Source organism: Sus scrofa, chromosome 13, assembly GCF_054392235.1.
Source record: "Sus scrofa isolate SSC_HxYL_T2T_F1_AM1 chromosome 13, Sscrofa_HxYL_maternal_Yorkshire_Landrace_v2.0, whole genome shotgun sequence".
Lineage (NCBI taxonomy): Eukaryota > Metazoa > Chordata > Mammalia > Artiodactyla > Suidae > Sus > Sus scrofa.
The window spans coordinates 60,480,114-60,502,537 of NC_139395.1; the positions used below are offsets into that span (position 1 = coordinate 60,480,114).

Consider the following 22,424-nt stretch of genomic DNA (forward strand, 5'->3'; position numbering starts at 1 on the left):
GCTGGTTAAGATGTTTTACCCAACCATTTAAATAAAGAATATAGGTTAGAGGGTGGATTGCCCAAGTTATGCAGAAGAACAGCAGAAACGTTCCTGCCTCAAACCAAATATAAAAAATGTTTCACATTATGAGGATTAAAAAACATTTCATATATTCTTGATCAACTGAGCTGTGCCGGTTGTTACTTCAGATCCTCACACTGATGTTTTCTCCTTACTCCCTAGCAATCAATACATCCTAGTGTTTTGCAACCAAGCTTCCCCTGTCAAGGTGTGTTGGTGATGTGTGTTAAAGAAATGGACATACTAGGTATAAAATAGATAAACAACAGGGGTATATTGTACAGCACAGGGAAATACAGCCATTATATTGGAATAACTTTAAATGGAGTACAATCTATAAAAATACTGAATCACTATGTTGTACACCTGAAACTAATATAATATTGTAAATCAGCTATACATACTTCAATAAGAAAAATAATAAAGGCGTGGACATGCTACAATGGTGCAACACTGATCAGAGTGGCAGGAAGCCTTTCAGACTTCTTCGCCTGCTGTGTCTCTGCATATCCAGGCCAGTGACAAATGTACTTTCAGCGGATGCTGGTGTGGGTCAAAAGTCACAGAGTAAGCAAACTTTGATCCATTTTTACGTTGTCAAATTGATCCTCCTCTGTCTCACAGGCCTTTTTCCCCAGGGCACTGGAAAGCTCTGCCCATTTCCTCTCATAGGTCACTATCACAGGCGTCCTCTTAGTTCTGTTTTTGCTCTGCTGACACCATCAGGGCTGCCACCTTCACCTCTTACCCTGGCTGCACAGTCCTGGCTTGCCTCCTTATAGGTCTCACTGGGTCAGCACTTGTCTCCTTCCAATCAATTCCCCACACAGCAGCCGGAGCCATCTTTTCAAAATGCAGACCTGATCATGGCATGTTCCCTCCCCAGTGGCCTGAAACTTCAAGGGCTTTCCACTGTCCTTAGTGGATAGGTCCAAACCTTAAAATATCCAAAATGGTTCCACACCAGCCTGATCCCCTGTTGCTTTCTTTCCTAGTCTTATGAGTCTCTGTGCTTCACCTACCTGCAGGTCCTTCTTTTGGCTCTTTATATTTGACATACATTCCTACCACGGGGCCTTTGCACATGCTGCTCTTGCTACCTGGAAAGCTCCATCCCCCTTATCCCTCAGCATTTTTTCAGGATGCCCCATCTGACCTCCCTGACTTAGCTACAGCCGTCTTTGTAAACCTCCTAGCCCCACAGTTACCTCTGATGCAGTTTCACATTGTACCATGGTTACTATGTATTAAATTCCACCAGACTGTGAGGTGCAATAAGTCAAGGCCTGTGTCTACTTTAGCTCAGCATTGTATCCCTGGCACCTTGCACAGGCCACTGCACCTACTAAGAGTAATCTCTGATAATAATTTAGAGGGTGTCAGGCACTGTCCTAAATTCTTTACAGGAATTAAACATTTAATTCCCACAATAATTGTACAAGGTGCTATTGTCATTCCATTGGAAAGATGAGGACAGTGAGGCACAGAAAAGCCAGTTGCCCAAGGTCACACAGGTATTAAACCACAGAGTCCAATTTCCAACTGGCAGACTGGCCTATAGCCCATGCTCTCCTTCATTCTGCTATGACTCACACGTCCCGGCTGAAGGAAGGAAGGACTGAGCAAATGAACAAACGAACAGAACCCATCTTTTCCCTTGTCCTCACCTTCATCCACCTCTTCATTTCCTTCTAGAGGTCCCAGTGCTCCCTGACACAATCACTCCTTATAGAACCTGGTTGATCCTCAAGGCACAGCCTTATTCCCAGTCTTATCACTGTAGAGATGGCCCTTTCCTGGGGGCCAGCTGACAGTCTCCAGCTGTCCTCTGATGTGGCCTCTGCCTGAGCCAACCATCCCAACTCCAGCTCTGTTCTACACCCAGCCCAGTGTGATGTGAACTCAGACCCCAACCTGCTCTACAGCCTGGGTCTCCTCCCCATCAGCACCTCCTGTCCGGGTGCTAGACTGTACGTATCCCCTTTGCCTTTCCCACCCTGGACCCAAGCACATCACTTCAGACTGCTGCCTCGGCCTCTGCCATCCAGTTCTCACTGGACACTTGAGCTCTCAAGCTTCCCTCTAGCCCTGCCTGAGCCTGACAGACACATCAACAAATGGGCTGCAACAGGAAAAGGAATCCTGGTTCCTTTAGATAGGGAAAAATCTCCTGAAAAATCTCCTGACTGTGAAAGCAACCCCTCTGGTGAAGATGCAGATCAGAGGGGTTAAGAGCCCGGGTTCAGGTCCTGGCTGTCAATGGGGACTGTGGGGAGGTCATGACATCTATGGTCTTTAGTATACACATCTGTAAAATGGGTGTAATCATCAGACTTGTCTCTTGGGGGGTGTTCTAAGGATCTGAAGATATGGTAATTAATTAATTGTCATTACCATGTCACGTCATAGTCATTGGTCTACTATGATTATCATCTTTATCATCACCATCATCCTCCACTTCTGCCATGGCACATTAGTCAAGGACACAGGCTCTGGACCAGGGAGCCCAAGGGTGAATCCTGCTTCTCCACTTCCAGGAGGCATGGCCTTGGGCTACTTAGCCTCTGTCTCACTAGGTCATCTCTAAAATGGGAAGCATAGTTGTTATTTACCTCGCAGGGATGCTGTGAACTAGTTACTGTAAATTGCTTACAACTATACCTAGTACATGATAAACACCCCAAAATGTTAGTTGTTGTCGATTTTGTTTTTCCTATTTCTAATATGATCTCCAGGCTGCAAGCTGCTTCAGAGGCATTTTTAGGCAATGGCAGCGTTAAAGAGCTTCTGCAAGACTCCACACAGTGGGGGTGTAAATGGTGACTGTGCCCACCTGACTCACACTGTGTGAGCAGAAGGGACAGACTGTGTTTGCCAAGGAGAAGGGATGGTACACACCCACTTCTAAACCAAACGACAAGTGTCCAAGCCCAGATCTGCCGCTGGCGAGCCATGGGGGCTACCTGGTTTTCCAGATTTCTTCTAAGGAAAAATGCTGCCCACAGAATGATCATGCTTCACGCTATATCAAACACTGTAGACTTAGTCAATAACATAAGTTATTGACCAAGAAATAGAAAAAAAAAATCCATTATCCCAAAATCGAGCTTTTGCTGAAGGATCAAAGGAGTGCTAAGCCTTTTGGGACATACACCTTTATTCACAGACTGGGATTCTAATGGTTTAAAGATGCACAGATAGTTCAGAATTCTACCTTCTCAAAAGGCTACTGAATTTTCTAGCAAAATTCAAATGCAACAGTGAGGGTTGGCAGCAAACAGACCGACTCTCCAAGTCTAGTCAACACCATATTCTTGATGTGTATGTGTTTGGCGTAGGATGTGATAGGCTTATTTTAGGGTCTGCTCCAGAGTCGAATAATGAAGCATGCTACACATATTAGCTACAATCCCCCTTCCACACTGATGTGTCTGACAGACCCATGGAAACATAGGAGCACAGAATGGATTTCTTCAGTCCCCTGTTTCTCACGCTCTTCTCATCCTGGTTAGAAAAGAGAGGAGCCCACGGGAGCAGCTTCAAACCTAAAAATGCAAACCTGCACAGCAGCTGGATGCTGGGAGATGCCAGAAGCCAAAACATTCCTAGAGTCTAAAACTATGCACCAGTTTGGGGATGAAAGAGATATAATAATAATAATAAAAAGTATCCAGTAACTATAAGAGAGAGTCATGTGTGTCAAAGACTGTATTAACAAGCATAAGTATATTCTCATCTTACAAAAGTCCTACAAAGGAAGTACTATTATTCCCCAAATTCCACAGAGGAGGACATTGAACCTTACAGAATTTAATCCAGTTGTTCAAGGTCACACAGCTCCTACCTGATAAGGCTGGATTTGAACCTCAGGACTATAACTCCAGAATCTGTACACCAAATTATCAATTAGATGAGAATTTGAAAAACCAGGACTGATGGCAGAACTTTCAAAGAGACTAACAAATGGGGTTGAACCATGCCCATCCTAATGGCTCACTTTCTTCACCTGTGCTGTCCAACAGGGTGGCCTCCAGTTATACATGGCCCTTGAAAATGAAACTGATAAAAATGAAATGAAATTGAAAAATCAGTTCGTGGCTATTGAGCACATGATATGTAGCTCGTGCAGCTGAGGGTCTGAAATTTTTAATTCACTTCATTTCAATTAACTCAAATTTCAATAGTCCCACGTGGCTTGTGGCTACCATGTTAGGGATAATCTGAACAAATTTTTGCATGTGTGTGGCCACACCCATGGCATGTGGAAGTTTCTGGGCCAGGGATTGAACCTGTGCCACAGTTGTGGCAACACTGGATCCTTAATCCTCTGTGCTACAAGGGAATTTTCATGACCTAAGCAATTTTTCTCAGCTCTATCAGACCTGGTTCAGGGCTGTTCTCCAAAAATTTCAGAGACAGAGGGCGTTTTGTTGCTATGCTGCTCAAGGATCTGTGGAAAATGCTGATAAATGACCTGCCTCTTACTTAGGACTGTAGACTGCATGTTCTTCAAAGGCCTTTCCAACCTTCCCAAACCAAAGATCTCCTGATTTTCTCTTAAGTTATAGGGCGGGGACAATAAAGCCTGAATGGACAAATGGAGAAACTGCTCTCAGACAATGGCTGCATCAGTGCCAGCTGTGAGCTGGTAAAAATGCAGGTTCCTGGGCCCCACCTCTACAGGGTCTGATACACTGGGTCTTGGGGAGGCCCTGGAGTCTATGTTTTAATCAAGCAGCCAATGATTCTCAGGCAGGTGGTCTAGCTTGGTCGAACTTGGCTTCAGAGACTGAATTACATATTTATCTCCTAGCCTCTTAAGTAATTATAGCATATAAATCTTTCGAGAATAGCACAAACTGGGCTGGAAGCCAGGCAGTCTTCACTCCGCGCTAGTTCGCTCACTTCTCTGACATTAGGCAAGGTGCTTAGTCACCGAGGCCTCATTTTTTTTTTATCTGAAACATGGGGGTGAGGGTATCTGCTATTTGTCCTCTAGGACAAAAGAGAACACAGCTGTGAAAGCATCAGAGGGGGATGAAAGCTAAAAACACACCATAGAGTTATCCTACGACTCAAAGACAAGTTCTGCTGGCCTTGCAGAGAATTTCAATAGGTTTCACATTTTAAAGACATCCACATTTTTAACTTCTATGGAAAGACTGGAAGATTTGACGGCATGAAGCTCAGATTAGGTGGGCAGCCTGGTGTGAATAAGAGCACTCCTCTTGGGCCACATGCTGAGGTTCCAATCCCTGCTTTTAAAAGCTGGGCCACTTCGGGCAAGACCTACAACCTCTCTGTGCTTCAGTTTCTTGGACTCTGAAATGAGAATTTTAAGAGTCTACCTCTTTCAAAGGGTTGTGATGATTTAACTGAGTGACTATTAAAGTGCTTAGAACAAGGTCTGGCACATGGCAAGAGCGATATAGTCCGCTTAGATGGATAAACATTCCTGCAAGTGGCAATGACCAGCTGGAACAGAGTGGCGTCTGTCCCTCCAGAAAGGGCTGACATGCACAAGATTGTCACAATCTCCACCCTGATAGACACATGCCTCTGGGATCCCTGTTCTGAGGGGGAGACCTGTGTTTCCCTCCGTGTTGTCCTGCCCACAAGGGGCAGAGATGCCTGGTGCATCTTAGAGCAGCATTTCTCAAGCTATCCTGGTAGGGAAGGACCAGTTCCTTTATTTTCAATCCACTGTGGCCTGATATGTGACCCATGTGAGCATGACTGAGACCCTGCACGTGCCACCGGCAGCTCTACCACACACTGGTCTGCACCCAGACCAAGGAGAGAAGCCCAGGGAACATGCCCTTGGATGTTGCAGCAAAGTCAAACTGCTCTTAGAGTGTCTAACACTGTCAATTTCAGTACTTATCCCACGATGGACTGTGACCAGCCCTGATCCTCAGATCACAGCTTAGAAGTGCCGTCTTAGAGAACACTGATGTTGTCTTCACACATACATGAACCAGCTGAATAAATGGAAGGAGCAGGCAATGGAATGTCTGTCTGTCTGTCCCTGTACTTTGGTCCTCCTCAGCCTGCCTGCCTTCTTGCCTATCCACATTTATTTTGTCTTTATCTACATATTCAAACCAGCTCCTTAATAATAGATTGGGCTTGAGGACAGCCACGGAAGCTGTCATGGATGCTTTGATGCCCCAAGCAGTACCCCACTTTATGAGTACCCCCTTGAGTGCACAGCTGCCCCGTCTCTTGAATGTTGCCTTTGGTGACAGGAGCTGTCCTGCTGCATGCCCACATTCACATCCTCATCCCTAAGTTGCTCTCCAGCAGCTCAAAGCCAATGACTGACTGACATGGTGGTGCAAAATGGCAGCCCTGTTGTTCTGAGAAGGAACTGACCATGGGGTGTATAACTTACCCTCCAGAGACACTTCTGGGCTCAGGCTGAAGCTAGACTCCAGGCCAGACATCTTTCTTCATTTGGCTCCTCCCCTCAACCTGTCCTGTCTCTTTCACTCTTTCTCTTTCTTTCCTTCCTTCCTTCCTTCCTTCCTTTTCTTCCTTTCTAGGGCCACAGCAACGCCAGATCCGAGCCGAATCTGCAACCTACATCACAGCTCAGGGCAACGCCAGATCCTAACCCCACTGAGTGAGGCCAGGGATCAAACCCGCAACCTCATGGTTCCTAGTCAGATTCATTTCCACTGAACTACGACAGAAGCTCTTCCTCTCACTCCTCTTTCTTGGGAGCATGTCCTCAATACATCATGGGCTCTTTGTAGAGGGAATCCAGTCAAAGACAGAAGTCACTGAAGCATTGAGTTCACTTTCCTCAACAACCTGGTGGAGCAGGGCACATGGCAGGCACAACGCTAAAATCCCGCTCCCTCTCTATGCCCCAAGTAAAAAGAACCTACCTGTTGTGTTTGACAGGGCCAGCGATTCCATGGAGCCCCGAGGGGTCTGCTCTGTAGGCGTCATGTCCTCTGTGTACTTTAGCGAACTGATCGGATGGCGGGTCCGGCACTGCTGAGCGGACAGGCCCCCTTCCTCCTCCTCTTCTTCCTCCTCGTATTTGGGGACTTGGATGCTGCCTCGGGTTTCGCTGAAGCTCTGGCTGGACATATCGCTGTAGCTCTCCTGGGATCTCAGCCTGGCTGGGTAATAGTCCTCTCTGCATTCCTTGATGAAGCTGCCACCGTGCCCCTTCATGGCCAGCGATGAGCTCCTTTTGGGGTTGCTGAAGTGCTTGGCCCACAGGTCAGGCTGGGCCCCGGCCCCCTGCCCCCCAGGACTATAGGCAGTTCTGATGTTGCACTGGCTCAGGAGCTGCAATGGGCTCTGCGACTGGTTCTGTTCCATCTTGTTCCCGTAATGATACGGCTCATCCCGGCTCCTCCAGATGGGGTCCCGGTTGAGGCTGGGCGTCTGGCTGGACAGGCTGAGCAGGTCCATCTGCAGCGACAGGGGGTCCACATCGGCTGACAGTCGGTTTGAACTCACCTGCAGCTGGCTGTGCTGGTTCAGCATGGGCTCCTCCGTCTTGCCTTTGTTCTTGCCAATTTTGGCGCTGCGCCTTGACTCTTTGGCCCTGGCGTTCTGGAAGGCCGAATCAGAGGAGTCAGAGCCATTGGGGTCCTCCCCGGCGCTGCAGGCCCGAGAGCAGAATATCTGGCCTTGTTTTGGGAGAAACGGCCTCCCTAAGAGGGATTTCTTGCAGTGGGCACAGCAGAAACAGGTCTCTGTGGCATGCCAGTGCTGGCCGTCATAGGTCATTTGACCTTGGTCAATCCCTGGGGAGAAGAGAGACATGGAGAGGCTTATGAGCTGTTTAGGGCATCACATTAAGACGTGAAACGTACAGCCCCTGGTTTGGCTCGGGGTTCCAGGTGCAGCAGAATCAAGTGTCAATAAACCAATGATCAGGCCCCCATGGAAATAGTATCCATGTCCTATTATGACAGACCCCATGATTCTACCAGTCAGGTCCTTAACTCACTTGTTCTGAGTGCAGAGAAACTAGATTCAAATGGCTTGTCTGTGAATCTTCTGCCCTGGACACGTTTCTCCAGATAAACAGTAATAATAACACAAAGGTTTGAGAAGCACTGCTTTACATTCTTTCCATATATGGAAACTCAACCTCTCAATTCTGTGAGGTAGGTTTCTAATGTTATACCCATTTTCCAGATGAGAAAGTAGAGGCACAGGAAGTTAAATAACTTGCCTCATGTAAAACACTTGGACACACAGGTGAGATCCATACCCAGGAAGTCCTGCTCCTATCCATGACCTTGATAACTATCTTTTTCACCCTATTTAGGGTGCTGCTCAAATGCCAACTCCCTGGAGAAGTTTTCTGTCCATCCTAACAGTTACTGTCCATCATTCACCACCCTTACCTGCTGTGTTTTCTTCACAGCATGAATACCGCCTGACACTGAGCCACTACATACTTGCATTTGTTAAATGCTACAAGTGATGTTCCAGATGAAGATTCTGCGAACTTGGCCTGGCACCCTGGAGGGGCTCTTCATGTGTGGAATGGATGAATGAATGGAATCCCATCACCAGTGGATGGCATTCCAAAGAGTAATCACTAGCAGCTTAATGGAATGGAAAAAAAGTGGACCTTAGGTCCTGGTAAGGAAAAACTTGCACATGGTTTGTCAAAGACATCACCCCACCATAAGCACGCATATCCTTAACTTCCTCCCTGTGCCAGGGCTGTGCCTACTTTACATCATTGTATGACACCTGCTTCCAGGAACTTCACAAAGCCCCGACTTTTGTTTCTTAGCATCTCTCCTGCCCTCTTCCAGTCATAGGACTTAATGACCCTGTAGGGTACCATCTCCCTGGCACCCTTGGGCCATGAGTTGTGGGTGGAGCTAAAGCTGTGTCTGAGCCCAGCACTGGGTATTTCCTAGCCCAGTGACCAGGTCCAGGGGTGGGCATGTGACAAAAGGAGAGTCATCTGGGACTCTTGCTAAGGTGGTAACACAAGAAGATTCTTTTTGGATAGCAGTTGCTAAACTGAGGGAGCTATAGGGGGCTCCTAAGAAGAAGCTAAGAACACAGACTCAGCAGTGACCATGGGATAGGAGGGAACCTTTGCAAGACTCCTGATGTCCAGCCATGAATTTCTTTCCTGAAAGGAAGAACCTTTGCCTTTGGTGGCTGAGAGTCCTGAGGCTGGACTTTCTAGGAATAGCTTCTACAGAGACTTGTCTAGGGAGTCCGTGAACAAGGAACAGGGAAAGGGAGAAGGGCAAGAACAAAAAGCAAATGGCACAGCAGCTTCTCTGGGCTCTTCCTGTGCACCCCGCCCCCGGCCACCCCATTATGTCCCCGGAGCCTAGGGAAAGAAAGGTATAAAGTAAATTCTTCTCCTAGGAGCTCCTCCCTAAACCAGAGTGTCTCTTTAATTAGGTGTCAGACCCTGGGGACCAGGAGAGGGTTTTTAGAGGGACAAAGGCCACCCCAAGATGAGAGGGATACTGAAGCGACTCCCTTTCAGCACAGCAGTCCCGGGAGGAGTGAGACCTGGCAAGGGCAGGACTCCAGGCAGCGAGCTCCCCATCCCCTCTCCATCCTCCCATCCCCCAGGCTACTGAACAGGGAAGGGGAGGGGCTGGCAGCACAGGCAGGACTCTCTAGCAGTTAAGAGTAAGGCATCAGGTCTGAGATAAACACAGGTTCATATCCGAGCTTCATGCCATTCCAGCTGGTGGTAGAGATACTGAAGCCCATCAGCTCAGTTCCAGGCTGGGCTCCACTGCTGTTGGGCTGTGTGACCCTAGGCAAGTGGCTTCATGTCTCTGTGCCTGGGTCTTCTCCATGATAAAACAGGGATAATGGTAGTCCTTACTTCACTGGGTTGCTGTGAAGACTCACCGAGTTAAGATGAATAGAGAGCTCAGACTCTGCTAATTCTTCTTGTGTTTTTACTAGAGCAAAGAGGCCAGTCTCCCTCTTTGCTCTGAGGGCTGCTACCTGGATGCTGTCCAAGAAAGGACTGAGGCCGGTTTGGTCTTCCCTCCCAGAACCTTGGTCCTCCCCCCCGCCCCATCCCCGAGCAATTGCAATGGCATCCTTGCAGTCCTGGGTCCTCGCAGTGAGTTCCAACTCATTAAGGCAGCCCAAGCAGCTGCGGCCTTATCCACTGCCCTGCTAAGGTACCCAGCAAGTCTGGTTCCTACAGCCTGTGCTCCACCAGCTGCTTCTCCTTGCTTCGGAGAGGAAACACGCTCAGATGTGGCAGTGGGGGACCTAGTTCTGGGGGCCTCACAGAAGGCCAAGCCGGTGTTGCAGGGAGAGTGGAGCGAGAGGCATGTTCCAAAGTGGCCCAGCAGGCAGTGGAACGTGGTCCCTGATAAACATCAGCAATGTCAGATGGTGCTCTGAACTGCTCCTGAACTCTAAACATCTGGAAAAGGGCTCTGCTGTTCCACATCTAAGCGTTCCTTTTTTATTCCCTCTCTAAGCCCTTTAAGTACTTCTCTGAGGGTGTATGTGTCTATGGCTGTTATAGCCTCGGTCTGTTTATAGGACTGTTTACTCTGCCGTGAGCAGGCAAAAGTACTGTTTCCCTGGCAACGGCTGCCTGATGCAGGGTCCACTCTGAGTGGCTATATAAATATGGACTATTTGGATAATACGGTCAGAGCAAAGTACCCAGACACTGTGGTATGCATGATATACAGAGCATACCTCTTTTCTGTCTCAGAAAAAAGACGTTTTACAAAGAGAGGCGGATTTAGGGAAAAAAAAGAAAGAAAAAAGAAAAAAAATCAGGGGCAGTATTTTAATTACAGCAGTGATAATACTGCAGGCCACATGGGTTCCCCTTTCTGATAAAACATCGATGCCTTTCTAATGGATTTCAGAGGGAAGGAGAAGGGAATGCCAATCAAAGCTAAAAGAAGACAGATGCAGACGAAAACAGGAAGCTTCTGAGATGTACATGCTGTGGTGAGGGCACATTTTCTTTTCCAAATCCCTGAGCGAAAATTCTAAATGGTGGTTTCTAAAGAGGCTTGTAAGCCCCAATGGAAAAGAAAGAACAAATAGAAATGCTAACAAGCCACACTGTCGTTGCTATAGGTTAGGTTTTCTGTACATTAAGCCCCTCTCATCCGGGCAGTCACCTCCCTGCAGACCTGGAAGCCAGAGTGAACAGGGCTAGGTTAGGATCTCGCACCATTTCCCCTGGCACCGTCCCACCCCCGCCCTTCCTCACATGTCCAGCCACCTGGGCATCCAAATCAACCCCCTCATTTCCTAGCTCTCAGAATAAAGGATAATTTGTCTGTTCCTCTGTGAGACATGGAAGCTGTCGAAACTTGGCTGAGGCATCAGACCATGAGAGAGGGAGATTTTTAGGGGTCGGGACTAGGGGATTTTTCTTTTTTTTTGTCTTTTTGCTATTTCTTGGGCCGCTCCCATGGCATATGGAGGTTCCCAGGCTAGGGGTCAAATTGGATCTGCAGCTGCCGGCCTATGCCACAGCAATACCAGATCTGAGCCGTATCTGCAACCTACACCACAGCTTGTGGCAATGCCAGATCCTTAACCCACTGAGCGAGGCCAGGGATGGAATCTGCATCCTCATGGATACTAGTTGGGTTTGTAACCTGCTGAGCCACAACGGAAATTCTAACTAGCCAGTTTTTCAAGTGACAGTGTCACTTCTCATGAACCAGGGAGATGAGGCCACTTCTTTCCATTCTTGATACAATCTTTCAAGTGTGGCAGGATAGGCTCCCAGACTGGTTATCTCCACATCTCCCCACCATAGATAAGAAACTGGCAGCCTCTGAGCAGACTTCTTGGAACTGCACAAGCCGCAGGAAGAGCAGGCTGTCGGTCTCAAAGACATTCATGCGCTTCCAACTATTTTTTCCATTTAAAGGTCAGCTCACTCTCCAGGTGCCAGAACAGGCAAGTTGAATGAAGAAGCTACAGAGGCAGCAGTATCGGGAATAGCGTTGAAGGGTTGAACAAATCAGTTACTTGAAAAGGGAAAATGATTTTCACCATCTCAGATCTGCCACTTCTTTGGGGAGTTTACAGCTTCTGAGCTATTTGCAGTTCTCTCACTCTGCTTTTGGCTGGGTCAGCTTTTGCTGATTTTTTTTTAAGACATGCATGCCAGAAACCGTTTGGTTTCCTTGATTATCTCTTTCTATCAAGAGAACTGCTTTGCTTCCTCCCTCTGCTGACCCCTGAGGTTTCCCAAGGAGGCTGTGGAAGACGTATCTATTTATATTTTCCCCTTATATTTTCCTCTAAGACCCCTCCTCCTCCCCTTGGTAGTGGAACTGTCCATCAACAGCCTCACCTTGTAGGTGGGTCCAGGACTCAGGAAGAGCAAAGGGAATCTCCTACTCTTTTCTTTCCAAGTTAGAACAGACGACCAAACAAGGTACTATGCATTGCTATTTGGAGGACCTGACTTGGATATTGGAAAACATACACTCTCATCCTCTTAGAGAACACAAATGCTCTAAGTATAACTTGGGGGTCATCTTGGCTACATTGTGAAGGCAACTTGCTTACAAATGATGTCAACAGAAGGCAAGCTGACCTGAGAAACAGAAACAAACACCATATTTTGTTTGAACCCTTGATGCATCCTTACCTGAAACCAACTGACTCCTTAGCTTTTCTGATACTGTGTACCAAGGAAGTTGCTTTTGCACTTAAGCTAGTATAAGCTGCATTCAAAGGAATAGCAGCTACACCAGACACAAAGGAGATCCAGTCACAGTAGGACCAAGCTGAGCACCACACATCGCCTCACCTATGTGTTGAGCACAGGTGTCGCAATATTCTGCATACAGGGACTCGAAGCAGTGGCAGCAGTAGGGCCTTCCCTCCTTCATGATGTAGCGCTGGCCGCCCAGCACTGTCTCACACTCGAAGCAGCAGAAGTGTTTCATGTGCCAGTGCCGCCCCTCAGCTTCTGTGCATTCATCTGCAAAGATGATCTGGAGATGGAAGCCAAAATGGTTTGTGCTTTAGACTTAGCCATATGAATGCACTTTAAAGGACAGCTATGAGGGCCCCAAACGAGAAGGGGAGAAAATAGGTCTTGCCTACAGGTTATTAAACAAAAGTGTATATATTTAGTCTATATCTACATCAGTTCCCACATGTAGATTTGCCTAAAAGCACACAGATTCTGGCCTGGCCAGTGATTAACCATATTTAAAAAAGACAAAGAATGTCCTACCCCAAAGAATATAAAGCAGGACCAAAAATTGACAGCTCATGGGCACTTTGGCTACATCCGTTTGACTTATATACAATATTTTTTAAAAATAGAAAATCTCAAATAAATACCTGGAATCCTGGTTGCTCTTTTGAAAATACAGTATTTAGCAATATTTGATACACATTCCTGCATGGCAAGCATAAGCTATACCTGAGAAGAGGGGCTGCTTTCAGTTGAGTGATGAATTCTGTAGTTTGTCATAGTTTTCACCACTCACTGTTGTCTTGAAATGAGTCATCTTCATTTATGATAACTGCCCAACCCTCAGAGGTATTTGTTTTGACCCCTGAGACAGAGGTGTTTTTTTTTTTTAATTTCAAAGTATATATTTAAGAGCTCACTATAAACTGCAGTGATCAAGGCAGAAGTAAATTCAGATTTTTATGGCCAACCAATTATTAACAAGGGTGACAAGGACATTTGATGGAGGAAGGAACAGTCTTTTCAACAAATGTGGTTGGGGAAACTGAAGAGCCACATGGACAAGAATGAATCTGAACCCCTACCTCACACCACATATAAAAGTTAACTTAAAAGGGGTCTAAGACCTAAGAGAGAAAACAAACAAAAAACCACTATAAAATGTTTAGAAGGAAATACAGGTGTAAATTTTCATGAACTTGGATCAGGCAATTAGGTAATAGTTCCTTAGTTATGCACTAAAAGCATAAGTAAAAAAAAAAAAATAGATAAGGTGGATTTCATCAAAAATAAAAACTTCTGCGTTTCAAAAGACGTCTACACAGTGAATAACTACAAAATGGGAGAAAATACTTGCAAATAACTTATCTAATAAGGGACTAGTATCCAAAATATATAAACCCTTACAAAACCACACTGAAAAGAAAAATCTCCCATTTAAAAAATAGCAAAAAAATAGGCAAAAGATATGACTAGACATTATTCCAAAAAAAAGATAAGCAAATTGCCAATAAGTTGAAAAATGCTCAACATTATAAGCCATTAAAGAAAAGCCAATCAAAACCATGATGTGATGTTACTTCATACCTATTAAGGTAACTATAATGAAAAAGACAGACGATACTAAGCGTTAAAGAGAACATGAGAAGTTGGAATCCTCATTCATTAACAGTGGGGATGTAAAATGGTGTAGCTGCCTTGGAATATGGTTTAGGTTCCCTCAAAAAGTTAAAACACAGAATAACCATATAACCCAAGAATTCTACTCCTGGGTATATACTTAAGAGAACAAAAAATACAGTCCATACAACAATTTGTATATGACTGTTCGTAGCAGCATGTTCATAATAGTCAAAAAGTGGAAACAACCTAAATGTCCATCAATTAATAAATGGCTAAACAAAATGTGATATATACACCTAACTGATTATTATTTGGCCATGAAAAGGAAAGTACGAAAACCTGCTATAACTCGGATTAACTGCAAAACATCTTGCTAAGTGAATGAAGCCAGACACAAAAGATCATATGTTACCTTAACTCACTTATATGAAATGTCCAGAATATGTAAATTCTTAGAGACAGAGACTAGATAAGTGGTTTCCAGAGGCTAGTGGTAGGGAGGGGCTGCTAATAGATATGGGGTTTCTTTCTACGATGATGAAAATGATCTGGAATTAGGCAGTAGTAATGATTGTCCAACTTTGGAAATATACTAAAAAACCACCAAACTGTACACCTTAAAAGGGCAAATCTTATGCTGTATGAATTATATCTCAATGAGCAAAAATTTCAAGGCCCTTTCATCATCCTATTCTGTTTGCCATTATATAATAGAAAGTATTACAGGCACCAATTCCCAGATGTGGGAACTGAGGCAGGCAGGTAAAGTGGCTGCCTAGAATCTTGGAGCTGGACCAACTACCTGCCCAGAGTCTTTTTTGAACATCACTAACTGAACCACTTTGTTGTATAGCAGAAATTATCACAACATTGCAAATCAACCATACCCTAATAAACAAAAAAAAAAAAAAAAAAAAAAGAAGAAGAAAAGAAAGAAATCATGTTAGTTAAGGCTGATCAACTTCTTCCGGGAAGACCGAGTCTCTGATTGGTAGCTTGTAAGGAAGAAAGGTACATGTAGCAGTGGACTCTAGCTGAAAAAGTGGAGTATTGTTTATAGGGTCCTGCTTTACTGTTTACAGGGTCCAGAAAGAACCAAAAACCTATTGCATGCAGAAGAAATCCCTGTCCAAAATCTTTCCCCAAGTTACTCCCATAAAAGGAGTCAGGTTTAACACAGTCTCCTTTCTGCCCGAGTCTTTTAAGCTAAGCCAGGTTTTCTATCTTTCACCTGGGTGTGCTTCTATTAGGAGAAAAGTCCAGGCATGAGCCTTGTGTCCAGTTTGCTTTCTGACCTGGGAAGCAAATTCAAGTACCTCTTAGAATGTGGGGCAGAGGTATCCAAACGGAGTAGCATTGCTGCCTGAATCCCCATCAGAACGTTGGTAAATTGTGGGAGAATCAAGTAATGCTCCCCATTTTCCTTTCTTCCTGCACCAATCTGTGCCATGGAAGCTCGGGAAGCAGAACAATTTTGAGATAAGTAATACACCATTACTGATAAATACTGCCTGGGATTTGGGCTGAAATCTAAAGCTGCACAATGTTTCTCTCTTTTTTTTTTTTTTCTTTTTAGGGCTGCACATGCAGCATGTGGAAGTTCCCAAGCTAGGGGTCGAATCAAAGCTATACTGTACTTACAGCCCTAGGCCACAGCCCTAGCAATGCCAGGTCCGAGCCGCATGTGTGACCTACACCATAGCTTGTGGCAATGTCAGATCTTTAACCCGCTAAGCGAGGCCAGGGATTGAACCCATATCTCAAAGATACTAGTCAAGCTCTTAATCCACCATACCGCAACAGGAGCTCCTCTGTTTTTTTTTTTTTTTTCCCCTTTAAAGAGTTCTGAACTGAGCTAGTGCTGGGGCATGCCACAGGGAATGTTCTCAGCTCTAGAAACCATCTGCCCATCTAGGGGCCCAGGAGACAGTCACCTTCAGTAAAGCAGGCCATAATCATAATCCTAGACATTCTCAGAACCAGGAATGGTGTTAGACCCTTTCTCAAAAGGGTTAATATAAGAAGGGGGGTGGCCTATGGTTTTCTGCTTGCAGGAACCACAGGACAATGTGTTGGCTATGCTGTATGTAAGTGAGGGGTCACGGTGGGGCTGCAGGCCCCACAGAGCAGGCTCTGACCTCGTCACAGGCTGCACAGCGTGGCTTCAAGCACTCTGCATGGTGCCTGCCACAGTAGATCTTCCCATCTTGGTAAAAGTAGATCAAATCCACCAGGAGCTCGTTGCAGACGGTGCATATAAAGCAGGGTGGGTGCCAGCAGACACCGTGGCCGGCACGTGACGCGAACACAGCAATGTCCCCGCCGTTGATCTGGCCTCCACACTGTGAGGCAAAGGGAAACGTCAGTGGGAACACCAGCTACCACCTCTCAGTGCCCTGAGCAAAGGATAAACGGCCATCGCCAGCATTGCTAGCTGGTTACTGACCACTTCTTTTCTTTTCTTTTTTTTTTCTTTTTAGGGCTACACCCAAGGCACATGGAGGTTTCCTGGCGAGGGATTGAATCGGAGCTATAGCTGCTGGCCTATGCCACAACCACAGCAACTTGGGATCCAAGCCGTGTCTTCAACCTACACCGCAGCTCACAGCAACACCAGATTCTTAACCCACTGAGTGAGGCCAAGGATTGAAACTGCAACCTCATGGTTCCTAGTCAGATTTGTTTCTGCTGCGCCACAACGGGAACTCTATGACCACTTATTTTCAAACTAGTTACTGACCACTTAGTTTCAAACTAGCTAGCCATTTTACACACATGGCAGGCAGGTTTTTCTTGCCTTTCCCTTACTTTCGTAGGGCCTACAAGTAAGACGAAGATCATGTCACAGAGAAAATAAGGGATCACAAAGGTGGGAAAGAAAGAAAAAGTCTGTTAGCATAATAACATATGGGAGCTCTGCCAGCAAAAGACAAGCTTATCGAGGGTCTCATTACTTTTCAGATACTCCAAACTCCCTCAAGAGGTCCAGCCGTGTCCAACATCAGGTGAAGGAGGCGGTGCAGTGTAGGGGTGGAAGGAGGGGGGCTTGGAGGTACCCTGGGAGGAGGTGGGGTCTGCACTTAGGATGGGAGGAGAGGAGGTTCATAAAAACATGCTAACCTTTAGCTAGCTTCTCTTTCTAGCATGCTTTTGGTCTGCTTCCTCTAACATTTTTTTTTCTTTTTAGGGCCACAGGTGTGGCACATGAAGGTTTCCAGGCTAGGGGTTGAATCGGAGCTGCAGCTGCTGGCCTGCACCACAGCCACAGCCATACTGGATCTGAGCTGCATCCTTGACCTATACCCCAGCTTGCGGCAACCTTGGATCCTTAACCCATTGAGCGAGGCCAGGAATTAATAAACCTGCCTCCTCACGGACACTGTGTCCCACTGAGCCACAATGGGAACTCCACCTCTAAGATTTTTTTACACAGTCCTGATTGAAAAAGTACCACTCCAAAAGCCTGACTATGGAAAGGGTTTCTTCTTTCTTGCTTTCCTATCTTCTCATTCATTTCCAAAGTTTCTTCCCCTATCTAGTAAGGAACATGGCAGAATCCCTGATGATGTATGCTTAGAGTTGGGGATGGGATAAAATAAATATGGTCTGAGGGTCATTGAGGGAGGAATAAAGTGGGTCCAGGAGAAGACCCTCTGCTGACCATGGCACCAGCCCTGAAGTTCACAGCCTGTGGGTGCAGCACTATGGCCCTGCATAATTGGCAGAGCTTTGCGGGCAACATCTAAAGGGCAGAAAAGCTACCTCCAGACCTTTCCCACATCACAGACATCAGAAGGGTTGAAATGCTGCATAGAAAATGAAGTCTAGGTCTCATGGAATAGTCTCTGGGGACTCATTCATGCGAGAGACTGGACAAAAGAAAGACATTATATTACATAATGTGGTAACACTTGTAATAATGTTAGTAGAGCTGAGATAGGGATACTCTTAAAAGCTAAACCGAGGCACATTAAAGTTTTCTAGTTTATTTGCTCCAATACGGATTCTTATTGGGCAGCAAGCATCAGACTGAAGGTGGCTGGAAGCACTCCTAGGACAGGTACCCAGGGAGAGATTTTTATAGAGAAGACACAGAAGCAAAGCAAAAAGCACTTCAGTGACTAAAGGTTACACAGTCCCCTTATTTGGGAAAGGCTGGTTGGCTGCTGACGACTTGCTATTGTTGTTTCCTTTTCTTGAATTCCAGTACCCTGCCTGGCTTAGGTTTTGGTCTGCTGATATAGGTTACCAAGGCACGAGAGCCACCCCATCTAATGGCCCCCTTGCTTGATTATTTTAACAACAGAGAACCCCATTTTTATCCCCACCATGATTTTATGACCTAGGCATTTCTTATCCCCATTCTGCAGGTGACAAAACTGAGGAAAAGTAACTTGGTCACTCACAGCCATATGGCAGAAGCATGAGCCAAACATATGTCTTTCTGCCCCACACTCCCATCACTGTTCTATACCACTCTTCACATCTGTCCATGAGATGCCCACCCTTCCTCTTGTCTTTGGGGAAACTAGCTAGGCTGGTCAAGGACTACGACCTGAGAGTGGCAGAGACCCTGAACTGAGCACACAGAACCTTGCATCTTAACCTCTAAACACCTGCATTTCAGGGATCAGCATCAAGACGCCACTGCCAAACTCAGTCCTTTGTCTCTCCTGTTAAGCAGCAGCTCTATTCCATCTACCTGAACCTTCTCACATTATCTCTCTGATATCTCAAAACAAGGCTCTCAAATGCTATCTCCTCCCCTCAGGTAGTATCTCGCATTTCTTCACCAATCTGGTTCACACATCTTCGGGGAGTTTAGATGGGGCTACTCTCTTATCAGTAGGGCTAAGAGAAAAGTCAGAAAAAACCAACCATCAGCACCAGAAGGCTTTTGATAGTAGGCTTTTGATTCCCACCCTGCTTTCTTTTTTTTGTCTTCTTATGGCTACACCTGGAGCACATGGATATTCCCAGGCTAGCAATGGAATTGGAGCTGCAGCTGCCAAGCCTACACCACAGCTCATGGCAACAATGGATCCCCAATGATGGAGTGAGACCAGGGATTAAACCTGTATCTCCATGGATACTAGTTGGGTTCTTAACCTGATGAGCCACAATGGAAACTCTACTACCCTGCTTTCCTTGAAACCCTCCTCCACCAGGCCCAGAGCTCTTACAGGAGAGTAGCAGGAAAAAAAAAAAAAAAAAAAAAATGCAGACCCTTCATCTCTGAGAGGTCCTAGAAAAAATGCAGGGGACTTCACACACTTTGCTAAATAATTTTCAAACCCAAGGAGATGACCATTTACCACCTCTGTAAATGGCACTGGTCCTGGGATGATCCTGGGAAAGAGGCTGACCTGTGGTCCAGGCAAAATCTATTTTCCAAAGTATTCATTTTAAAATAGAAATCCATCATGCCATTCTTCTGCTCAAATCCTTCCAATGGTTCCCAATCTCCTTCCACTGGCTTCCATACCCCTCATGGAATCTGACTTCATCAATCATTCTCTTATCCCCTCTGCCCTGCCACCCTGGCCAACCTGCTGTTTCTTATACACAACAGAAATACTCTTGCCACAGGGCCTTTGAACTGGCTCTCCCCTTACACCCCCAAGCCCCATCATCTGCATGACTCACTCCCTCAGTTTCTACATGTCTTTGTGGGGCGTTTCAATTTTCTACTGAAAATTGCAACCACCACACCTTCCCAGCACAAAACTCCCTCCTCACTCTAATTTTTTCTCTTATTTATGTTATTGTCCGACTTCTCTCTTGAATGTAACTCCTTACAAGGGCAAGATCAAGCTTTCAAATCTTTTGTTCATGGCTGTATTCCCCAGGCCTACAACTGTGTCTGGCACAAAGCAGTTTCTCAATAAAATTACAGCTGAATGAATGAATGAATGAATGAGGGAAAGGATGCCAGAGAAAACCCCTCAGCACACTTACCTGTTCACAGATTGCTCCTGTCATGGTGACTGGGAAGGGTCTGACATTGCCTCGGCCCAGGTTTTCACGTTTCCTCTGGTTGCTGAAGAGTTTCAGCTCCCTTTTCTCTTCCTCGTCCAGGGAGTTGCAATAGCGAACCTGGACAGACACAGCAGATGGCACTGAAGGGTTGCCCTTGCTCCTGAGGATTCCTGAAGCCCAGGCCTCAGAGTTTCTTCATTAAACTCACCCCCATGTGGTTTTACAGTCCTGGCTGGCACTTGAACACCCCTAGGCTTGGGGCTATTTCAAGTGAGTCTCTATTTGAGATTGTTGATGTCAGACAAGCTTAGTAAAGGCTCCCAAGTCCAGAGCCTGAGTCTTGGGCAGGCTGATGGTCTGTACCTGTTCCTTACCATCACTGCCCCACTCTGTTCCCCACACTGAGAGCCAAATTGCCTGGGAGAGCTTTGGTGCTAATTAAGATGGGGGCTTTCTCCTTCTTTCAAAGTGATCTGGGTCTTCAACTTAACTGTGATACTTTGACCTCTACGTATATAACCCTTGACACAAAAAAGAGCTCCCAGCCAATGAGCTAGAGTAGCTGTCAACATGTTCATAGCTTCCGTCTCCCCAGATGAGACGGGAAGCAAAGGCGTGAGACTGAGGAGTTGGTCCAGAGCTCGCTGTTACTGCAAGGAAGTCCCCTCGTGCTTACCTGTGTGTGGGAGGGAGAGGGCTGCCCGCTGGGCTTCGGTTAATGCATCAACTTGCATAAGATATTTTCCTTCTTGTTCAACACAGAAACTCAAGAGAATTAAGGGAGGGACATTAAAGATATTCAAATCTGCTCTTTCCCATTCTCTCTTTTATTTATGCATGCCTTGGGAATTTTGCTGTTATCCTGAACTATTGTTTACTTAATACTGTTTTAAAAACTGACTCACTTTTTTTTTTACATGAATACATTTACTTAAAAAGAAAGTAGATTATGACTATAAATGGAAAAGCAATATCACCTGCGAAAAATAGGGCAGCCATAAAACTAGAGTGAAAACAAAACCACGTTGTTGGATTTTAGCTGGCTACTTCTGCTTGTGGGAGATCCTGAAACCGAGATTGTTCAGGCTGTTACTTAAAAAGGGAGACTAGTAGGAATTGGACAGGTGTGAGACACCTGCCCACCCAAACTACTGTTTCCCCCTTGATTATTCAACCACTCTGTCACAAGGAATGAAATACAGTTTAAAAGGGAGTGAATCTCTCATTTTGTGGTTCAACAGTATATCTACTGCCAAGTCCATGTACCACCCGAAGTCATGTGTCTACTACTCTTTGGGAAACATGGATCTAATACTATCCCTTGTCTTACTTGAGAGTAATTTGAGCACTGGGAAGATTAACTGAATTGCTCAGATGATTTGTCATACAGATGGTTTAAGGGAAACCTTTGAACTAGGACTAATTCGAAAACCAGTGCAGCTGTATACATCAAAATTGTCTTACCTGGTTGAAAAAGAGGGTAATCAAATATTTACTTTAAAATCATCCTTTGTGCCTAAAAGGGTCATGTCAAAGAAGTAAAATTGACCCACTGGGTCACCTGTAAGAAATTCTCTCCAACAGGAAGATGCAATTTGAAGGGTCCCTTTTCATGAAATCACAGTTAACCATAAACAGAATGAACCATTAAAATGCAGAGAACAGATCACTTTCCTCTATCAAGTAAAAAAAAAATAAAACTATTTAAAAAAAAAGTCTTCACCTTGGAGAAAGAACTGCAATGACCCTAAACAACCCAGAATATATGGTTACACCACTGACAATTTATGGACATGCTTTGAAAGAAAGGCACACCCCTCCTGCTTGTAAAAACCCGCATTTTCACTTCCAAATTAGTTAACTGGGCATCAGGTTACAAGGCTTGCTCTCCTCTTTAAAGGAGAAAGCATTATTTAAATTTGTTTTATGAAGTCTGAAATAAACAACAGGAAAGGGAATTATGGCTCTCTTTCTAGGGAGTTGCTTCAGTTTTTAAGCTTTTGCCCCACTTATTCAAATTTATTTTTTGAGGTTCGTGATTTATTCTTTCTGTTCAAATATGAGAAGATACAAAGAAAACACT

General features: G+C 45.5%; 1 protein-coding gene across 10 annotated transcripts in view; it reads right to left on the minus strand.

Annotated features, from left to right (window-relative positions):
* PRICKLE2 (prickle planar cell polarity protein 2) overlaps positions 1-22,424 on the minus strand; it is a 346,700-nt gene that overhangs the window by 35,440 nt on the left and 288,836 nt on the right. For all 10 annotated transcript variants that reach the window (XR_014823448.1, XR_014823449.1, XR_014823450.1 and 7 more), the window contains 4 exons: positions 20,321-20,458; positions 16,501-16,704; positions 12,845-13,031; positions 6,957-7,832 (listed from right to left, as the gene is read on the minus strand). Coding sequence is in view for 7 of the 10 variants with exons in the window: in XM_021069189.2 (XP_020924848.1) it covers positions 6,957-7,832; positions 12,845-13,031; positions 16,501-16,704; positions 20,321-20,458 (1,405 nt within the window). In the remaining 3 variants the exon portion in view is untranslated. The remainder of the gene's footprint in view (positions 1-6,956; positions 7,833-12,844; positions 13,032-16,500; positions 16,705-20,320; positions 20,459-22,424) is intronic.